General features: G+C 35.8%; 1 protein-coding gene across 2 annotated transcripts in view; it reads right to left on the bottom strand.

Annotated features, from left to right (window-relative positions):
- Positions 1-260: 260 nt before the first annotated feature.
- LOC131946442 (uncharacterized) overlaps positions 261-9808 on the bottom strand; it is a 68083-nt gene continuing 58535 nt past the window's right edge. For both annotated transcript variants that reach the window (XM_059307211.1, XM_059307210.1), the window contains exons 17-22: positions 6164-6385; positions 4554-4702; positions 4015-4107; positions 3747-3813; positions 3111-3268; positions 261-2824 (exon numbers count right to left, since the gene is read on the bottom strand). In XM_059307211.1, the coding sequence (XP_059163194.1) occupies positions 2612-2824; positions 3111-3268; positions 3747-3813; positions 4015-4107; positions 4554-4702; positions 6164-6385 (902 nt within the window). In that variant the 3' untranslated portion in view covers positions 261-2611. The remainder of the gene's footprint in view (positions 2825-3110; positions 3269-3746; positions 3814-4014; positions 4108-4553; positions 4703-6163; positions 6386-9808) is intronic.

Below are 9808 nucleotides of genomic sequence, written 5' to 3'. Positions count from 1 at the left end.
TGATTGAATCAGGCTCTAGGACGGTCGCAAGAAGCAAACCATTTGATCGTTAATTAACATGCGAACTTGAACATTAGAAAAAAAGTTATAACTTCAAAGACAAGGGTCTACACATAAAGTTTCCTGAAGTTGCTCTCTCTCTCTCTCTCTCTCTCTCTCTCTCTCACACACACACACACACACTCACGCACACTCTCACGCACTCTTACACACACTCTCTCGCACACACACGCTCTCACACACACAGTTAATGGAACGAATAAAGTAAATAAATATTTATTCTGTGTTGCGAGTCATGAAATCGATACATCGATACATCAAGTATTTCTTTGAGTGCTTTGATTATCTTAGATATTCAATCATTGATCGTTAATCAACATGCGAACGTGAACATTAGAAAAAAAAATTGTGCAGTAAAATGGCATTATGGGTAGACTTTACACATCCATGCATCAATTACAGAGTGTACATCATGTAGGCAACAGATGGATGACAGATATAAGATGTGTGTATGACGGATTACTAGCGTGTCTGTCATACATCATGCAGCCAACAGATGCGTGACAGACGAATGTAAAATATATATATGTATGACAGATATCTATATCTATATATTTATGTGAATAAAAGGCAGAACAATGAAGACATTAATATACATGAAAAAAATCCATTATTGTGTATAACTTTATTTAATGAGTTCACATAAAATGGCGGATGTATAAAATGTGGAGCCCCATATAGTTAAATTGTGGATTTATTTATATCGTTAAATGTAGATTTATAACCTAACACCCTTAAGTTGTCTACATCGTTAAAATATGGATTTATAAATGCCTAAGAAAGGTTTCGATTCTTACAAGTTCAACTGGTTCCTGCTAACGGAATTGTGGAATATTGATTGGCCATAACAGAAGGCCTATAACGTCAAAAGTTGGTTAAAATAAAACTGAGGTATGCTGAGGCGTCACAATGGGGTGTCGGGGGGTGCGTACAACACCGGGTGACACCCGACCTAGTGACGCCACTCATGATATACATCATCACGCGCGACATGAATATTTGTGAAGTGAAAAAACTAATCTAGATTATTATACAGATTTAATAAAAGGATCCCATGTATCAATAAGTAACCAAATACAATTTACATCATTTACATGAAGAAAACTGGCTGTAGTTTCACGGCATGTAACCAACGAACAGAGCTTTACATTAAAATAAATCACATACAATAGAGTTTCGAGTTTAACATAGACACCTCACGAGTTTCAGTTCAAAAATTTAAAAAATTGTCTTAGTTGATCTACACAAAAGACTGATTTTTTATTCTGTGACTGACACAAATTTCATTTAATGGAAAAATAAATATTTATTCCTTCAGGAAACAAAATTAGAATTTAATTTGTTGCGTTGGTTAATTTCAGAAAACATTTTTTATACATCTTTAGAAATGTTAAAATAAAAATGCATTTTAATGTTACATTAGAAAACTATGAATTATATATATTTTTGTTATGCTAGTTTACAATTGTAAAAATATAAGAACATATATTTAAGTCCCTTTACAGTCCATACAAAGGGAAGCCATTCAAAAAATATTTTTAAAAAAAAATGAATGAGAGTAGCCTTAAAATCAGTTGGACAAACTTTGATTACGCACCATACAAATCACAACAAAATATTGCTTTTTTTTTCTAAATATTATAGTAATCATAACAATCAATACAACAATCATTAAATCATAGTCTTACATGTATTAAAATTGATTGTATGAACACCAACAATCTGAGTAATACTTCTCTGCCTGGATCATAACACAGGCGTCTTTAATTACTTCATTAATTACTTCATTAATTAGATGCTGGTAAAACCTCAATAAAATAAAAAAAAAATGAACATATTTACAACAATAAATATTGATTGGTTCAGCCTAATTAATTACGTAACATGATAATATTCTTTGGCACACACAAGGGTAATGAAAACATCAGAAACAATGGATCTCAAATGATGGATCTCAAACAATGGATCTCAAATGATGGATCTCAAACAATGGATCTCAAATGATGGCTTTGTGAAGATACTGGAAAAATTATGTGAACAGCGAACGGGAATCTCCGTTCTATTCTTGGAATTGATGCGCAATGCATTGCCAATACAAATGACACATTTTTAAAAACTTCAACATTTCATGGAGACGTAAATATCCGTCAGTGAAGTAATTTATTTCGGTACCAGAACTTTCTGGAACTTTTGAAACCAACACCCGTTTTAGGGTTTAAAAACATTTTTAAAAGTGTGTTGGTAAAAGAAGTGAAAATCGCGTTTAGGGATTTAAGTTAAAAATTTCTCTCAACTTTACAAAATTGCTGTTGTGTATGTTTATGTACGACAATTACCGAAAAGGGAAATCAAAAGTTTGATTTTATTGACATTATCTGAGTTCAAACTTTTAGTTGCATTTGAAAAATAAATATATTGAACAACAAATTATTATGCTAAGGAAGGTCCTCAAAAGAGAAACTTATTTTAACAAAATCATATATATAGTAACATTACTTTTAAAAAATCTGGATTTAAATTAATTTTAAAAAACCAACATAACTGCCGTAGATCATAGAGCATGTTTGAGTAAAGATAACACAGCGACAGATACAACCAATGACAGGCTAGCTACTAGAGACTTGGCCCCTGATAGCGAACGGAAGCTTGCTTTTATAAGACGGGCGTTGATTGGCTGAACTGGTCGGTAGTTGTTGACAAGAGGAAGGTAGTGATTGGTTGCCGTGTCCTTTTCGTTGGATTTGACTTTTCTGAGTTTTTTGAGCTGTGGGGAGAGTTGAGCAAGTTAGGTGAGGGGAGAGATAATGTGTGGGGATGTGGGTACGGGGTGGGGGTGGTACAGTAGATGTGGGGAGTGTAGTGGAGCCTATAGTTATCGAGAATGGTGACTAGTCAATATCGCAATAATTTTCTGATTGGAGACTGGATTGTATGAAATTAAATTGAATGAAATGGCCCATTTATTGAATGAAATGGCCCATTTATTGAATGAAATGACCCACGTATTGAATGAATTAGCTAAGATGTCAACTAAGATACAAAGATGCTACCTGCTCTTCTGAAATCTTGACAGTGTCTTTAAAGACTGTCCACGTGACCGTCTCGTAACAGCCGGGTGTGGTCAAGCTGCCGTCGTACCGGTAAAAATCTTCACGGTTTTCCGGCAAGAGAGAGTCCAGCTGGATGCCCTCAAGGCTGACCTTGGAATCTGTGGAACACGTCAGTTGGTGACCTTAGAGTACTGGGTTGGTGGGGCGACATGAGGCGATGTGGGGGGGGGGATATCATAGGTTAAGAGAAGGAGCAGGGGGGGGCAATGGTGCAGTGGTATGTCTAGGGTGTGTATGGTGTGTGTTGGGTGTGTGTAGGGTGTATATGGTGTATGTATGGTGTGTGTATGGTTTTTATATGGTGTGTGTAGGGTGTGTGTAGGGTATGTGTAACTTGTGTGTAGGGTATGTCTAGGGTGTGTATGGTGTGTGTAGGGTGTGTAAGGTGTGCGTATGGTGTGTGTAGCCTGTAGTACCTTGGAGGTCTATTAATTAATTTCTCAAGATCCAATAATATATATTTGTATAAAAGCTAATTTATTGGCTTTTGACCTAATCAACCTAACCCTAAGTCTAGCCCTTACCCTAACTCCAACCCGAACCCAAACCCAAACCCAAACCCTAGTCACAACTTACTCGGCTCCTCTACCTCCTCCAGCCTGTCAAAAATTTTCTTGTAACCTTCCTGGGTCTCGTCAGCAACCTGGAGATACAAAACAAATCTTCAGAAATTGGTGGGTACATAAAGCTGTACACAACATAAATCCACACCGAATAGCTAGTCAGCCACACCTAAGATCTGCCATGCCACATCTAAGACCTGCCCTGCCACATCTAAGATCTGCCCTGCCACACCTAAGATCTGCCCTGCCAAATCTAAGAACCACACAACCACCCATCTTACCTCAAACATGATACCCAGAACAGCTAGACCATAATTGCTGGTAGCTGCCGACTTCAAGTCGGGATACATTGTACTGTAGTGGACAATATGGGCCTGAAATACATACACATATGTACATACATACATATAAATAAATAAATAAAATAAATAAAATAAATAAAATAAATAAAATAAATAAAATAAATAAAATAAATAAAATAAATAAAATAAATAAAATAAATAAATAAAATAAATAAAATAAATAAAATAAATAAAATAAATAAAATAAATAAAATAAATAAAATAAATAAAATAAATAAAATAAATAAAACAAATAAAATAAATAAAATAAATAAAATAAATAAAATAAATAAAATAAATAAAATAAATAAAATAAATAAAATAAATAAAATTGAATGAAGAATGAATGAACGAATGAATGAATGAACTATATATATATATATATATATATATATATATATATATATATATATATATATATATATATATATATATATATATACATATATATATATAAACAGGTAACTCCAGGCAAGTACCTCCAGTGGGTAAGACATCCCATCTATCAGGTGCTCCGACCCCCTCCCGTTGTCTGACCCCCAGTGGAAGTGGAACTGTGCCGCCCTGTAGGTCCCCACCAGGCCGCCGCCCATAACCAGCATCTGGCCGCCGGTGATGTCAGCTTGAACTGAAACAAGAGACAAACGTCACTGGTCGAGTCGGTTGGATGTCAGCTTCGTACTCAAGTGGATCAGGTTCGAATACAAGAAGAGCACACATTTTTTTAGGGATGGATTTGCTGATTGTGAATTCTGATCATTGGTGATCATAGATATGTTATAAAATTGCGAGATACGTAATATTAATTCTTCACAATAACAGACTATCAGCGATTGATAAATCTTTGAAAATCCAACGCAAAAAGCAATTGCCAGACCGTAGGTCTATGCCATAGTGAAAAACTGATACACACAAATATTCTCATAACACAGTAGTAAATGGTTTTCAAATCTTTTTTTTTTACCACGCATGGTACCCTAAAATAGAATTAATTACACCATACAATTACACCAAAACTCAATGGCCATGCTATGGTGTTGTAAACAAAAACGGAAAGAAATGAAAATAATTCCTTTACCAATACACAAACATTATTTAAACCATATAGGCCAATACGACAGATATAATTAAAAGTTCAAGGCTATGTACATATATTTTCATCAAATAAAATAATATACCCATACAGAATAAGTTCATATAGGCTACACTCTAACTTAACCCAAACTTAACCGGCTAAATATCCTACACCTCATTAGCCTGACCTGGTTAAGTGCTGTGTTTGATGTGCTGGTTAAAAAATTGTTTTACTCACTTCGTCCTGATAGGGAGTCATGAAATGATTTTATATTTGTTCTCACATTATTTTTGCTCCGTCAATGGTTTTGGTTGCATATTAATCACTTGCACAGTTCACAATGTGTATGTGTATGAATTTTATTTATTTTAATTAATACATAAAGCAAAAGATAAACATTTTAAAATGCTTTCTTACAGAGAAGGGGATTTTATGTATATTGGTGGTAACACTGTTTTGATATGACTAGCTCTTTTTGAAAATTTCATTCCCGTATGTAAAGAACTTGTTAATGTTCTTAAAGAACTTGTTAATGCTCTATCCCCATATGTATCCGGAAGTAGCATCTCGTCATTGTATGTAGACACGACAGGTAGCCACCTCATGTTGGCCCCATCAACAGCTACCTCAGTTAGCCAGTCCCGGTAGCCACAAGTCTGACCATTTAACCATCGAATGTTTGGCCTACTTAGCGACCACAGCTAGAGGCTACATTGTAGCGTGTTCGATAATGGAAGATTATACAATTATATATATATATATATATATATATATATATATATATATATATATATATATATATATATATATATATATATATATATATATATATATATATATATATATATATATATATATATATATCGGCTATTGGTACATAACTTCCTCGCCCCATCTCCCCACAGTTTTTCCGTCAAATTTCTTCCTTGCCTAAATCTAATTACCGAAACTTCAACCTCTGTAATCAACTTTCTATCTCCCCCACCCCCCACTTGTCCTGTACCTGCGTCTTACCTGCGTGCCCGTTGTTGGTAAGCTCCATGGTGACGCCGTGTTTGGCCACGTAGCCCTTGAAGAACAGGTCGTCGAGTCCCTCTATGTACCTGGCATCCTGGGGTTTGATGTTGATGGGGGACTGCTTGCTTCTGCTGGAGCTGGCACAGATGGGGTACTCATCCTTCCAGTGGTCAGCGCCGTGGGTGCCCACGTACGTCCAGTGGGGCTTGGACACTGGAACTGTGGGGAGAGAGATTTCTTAGTGACGTCATAGGTGGTGGAGGGGGGGGGGGGGTCAGGGTAGTGGTGTATGGGGGAGGCGGTCATTGCAGTGGGTGCAGTGGTCAAGACAGTCGTATGTTGGGTGAGGCCATTTAGAATCGCTGAAATAATCCATTGGTGTTGGTGTTGGTGTTAGTGCTGACGTTGGTGTTGGTGTTGGTGTTAGTGCTGACGTTGGTGTTGGTGTTGGTGTTAGTGCTGACGTTAGTGTTGGTGTTGGTGTTAGTGCTGACGTTGGTGTTGGTGTTGGTGTTAGTGCTGACGTTGGTGTTGGTGTTGGTGTTAGTGCTGACGTTGGTGTTGGTGTTGGTGTTAGTGCTGACGTTGGTGTTGGTGTTGGTGTTAGTGCTGACGTTAGTGTTGGTGTTGGTGTTAGTGCTGACGTTGGTGTTGGTGTTGGTGTTAGTGCTGACGTTAGTGTTGGTGTTGGTGTTAGTGCTGACGTTGGTGTTGGTGTTGGTGTTAGTGCTGACGTTAGTGTTTGTGTTGGTAGGAGTAGATTATACGAATGGGCCTAAATGCCGGATATTTTTATTTTAAAATTTGATTTAAAACAACACATAATAGATCTTTTTAATTGACCGTCTTGAATTTTATTTCTTCAACATTCTATGATAGGTCAACTAATAAAATTAATCTTTGGATTTTAAAGTTAAGTTTGAAGCATCTGTGTAAGTACTTCTAAAACAGACGGATAATTGGATATTTCTTGTATAGGTTAGAAATTGTTCAACAAGTTTCAAGACATTGTGTGTATCAGGAGGGGAAGTAGAACAAGAACAAGAGATGGCAATACATACAACTTTTGTTTGTTTATAGAGTGATAGATAAAGAACAAAACAAATAAACGTCGAACTAGTGTCACGTCATTTGTCTATTCTCTAAGAGAAAGCCCACTGTATGGTGATAATTTACAGCGTCTGGTTCGGTTTAAATTTTCTTTAAATTAATTTGTTTCTTAAAAAACGTTAGGGCCTATAACCCGTGCTTCCAGTTATCGTGTTTAACTTCTAACATAGAGTGACCTCGTACGGTACAGATGGCTGGAGACATGCTGTTGGCAGGTTGTAGCGCTGATTCTTTGGATGGTTGAGTTTGGGGACTAGCTCACACATTGTAACATTTGTTAAGTGCTTGTTATGTGTCCTAACGCCCGCCAACCAGCTAAACAATGGAAAGGCCTATGGCTATCTTCAACATGTTATTTGGTTTAGGTTAGGCCTAGGGTTAGCGGCATCACTAGTAAACATGTATGTGAGTACATGTTTCTCTAGCCTGTATTAAGGACATTTTCTTTGATTTTAATTTATTCGTTTTCTACAAGACGCCATCTGATGGTAGACACTTTTTGAGGTTGTTTTTTTTCATGAGCGACGTGAAAATCAAATTTGTTATCGTCTCGGGACAGAATAATTCAGAGGCCACTAAAAATCGGGGGCCTCAGGTCACTGCCTTGTCAGCCCCCCCCCCCCCCCATTCCACCACTGCAAACAGACGTTTTCTGGCAGCTGGTATATTTAACTCAGCTTCCAGTGTAATCTCTATGTTAGAAATATTTCCTTGATCTAGATATACAGCTTTAAAAACAGCTTCCAGCACGTAAATATGAGATGTTGTCTTGGGCATCTAGTCTGTTCTCTGTGTGCAGGGTACTAGACGGAGGTGTAGGGTTCAAAGGTGACAGAGAAAAAAAGGTTGAAAACAACAGGGAGACAATTCTACTGTACAACACCAGAAGAAGATAAAAATGTCGCACCAACAAAAGATAAATTTATTGACTGTAAGAAGCTAGTGTATAATAGACGCAACACTAGATAAACAAGAATAAATTTGATGAATACACAAAAATGTATATACAATATGTAGGGTAGGGGGGAGGTAATAATAAAAATGATGACTTTATGATTGTAGGCAAAATGAGACAAAAATGTCCAATAATTTAAAAAAAAGTATTCACATTGTTCATTTAATCGGAGACTAAATGTCGATATATAATTAATTATAATTAAAATTTTTGCATTGTTTATTTGAAAGCAGAAAACCATTGCCCAATCAATAAGTAAAATGTTCGCACTGTTCATAAAATCTGAGACATAATGTTCAACGTGTTATTCAAATGTTCACACTGTTCATATGTAAAGAGACAAGAGGTCCAATAAAATAAAGTGATCGGGGTGTGAAACAGAGTAGTTCGGGCAGGAGAAATTATAAAATGTTTCCCTTGTTCACATAAAGAGATTAAAATGTTAAATAAAATAAAATTATAAATAAAATAAAATGATAAATAAAACAAAATGATAAATAAAATAAAATGTTAAATAAAATAAAATGATAAATAAAATAAAATGTTAAATAAAATAAAATTATAAATAAAATAAAATGATAAATAAAACAAAATGATAAATAAAATAAAATGATAAATAAAATAAAATGTTAAATAAAACAAAATGATAAATAAAATAAAATGATTAATAAAATAAAATGATAAATAAAATAAAATGTTAAATAAAATAAAATGTTAAATAAAATAAAATGTTAAATAAAATAAAATGTTAAATAAAATAAAATGATAAATAAAATAAAATGATAAATAAAATAAAATGTTAAATAAAATAAAATGATAAATAAAATAAAATGATCGAATTGTTCATCACGGCGAAAAGACACACACACACAAATTAATATTAATTAAACTTAAAATTGTTGAAATTGTTCGCACACCCAGCGGTAGATGGGTCGTCTCATGCAGTATGTTGATGTTGTATGTTGTAAGATAGTTGCGTCATTTCACGCGTTTGATGTTTATGTTGTACGATATACAGGTGGGTCGTCTCATGCAGTATGTTGATGTTGTATGTTGTACGATAATTGCGTCATTTCAGGCGGTTGATGTCACATGCAAGAGACACAGGTTCGAGCCTGATATTTAAAAACTTCCGATGTTCCTTTCAGTGATGTAATGTGTAGTCTAAAAACCTTTTGGAAAAGTTTCGTGGCGGCTACTAGGACAGATGACTAGGTCAACATGGTCGTCACGAGGTTACATTTCATTGGACGGATGATAAAGCAGATAAGAGGGCAGATGGAAGGGCAGATGGGAGGGCATATGGGAGGGCAGATAGGAGGGAAGACGAGAGGGCAGATGGGAGGGCAGATGAGAGGGCACGTCTGCTGGACGTCCCCATCTTGTTTGCCAGGTTTCAGCCAATGCCAGTTCTTGTACTTCCGGTTTGTCTTGAGAGCCAATCAAATTCCAGAATCGGCCGGCCTAAATCACGTGGTGCCACACGTTAGTCCTTGTCACGGCGGAGGATGAGGCTGATTTTGTTTGAAGCGGCCTTGACCTTCGACTCCTCCTCCGTCTCGCCCTTGAACTTGCGC

The sequence above is a fragment of the Physella acuta genome, unplaced genomic scaffold (assembly GCF_028476545.2).
Source record: "Physella acuta isolate Inbredline_101_S28 unplaced genomic scaffold, ASM2847654v3 ptg000561l, whole genome shotgun sequence".
Lineage (NCBI taxonomy): Eukaryota > Metazoa > Mollusca > Gastropoda > Physidae > Physella > Physella acuta.
The sequence above is the reverse complement of the archived record's forward strand: the minus strand, read 5'-3'. Positions and strand labels throughout refer to the sequence as shown.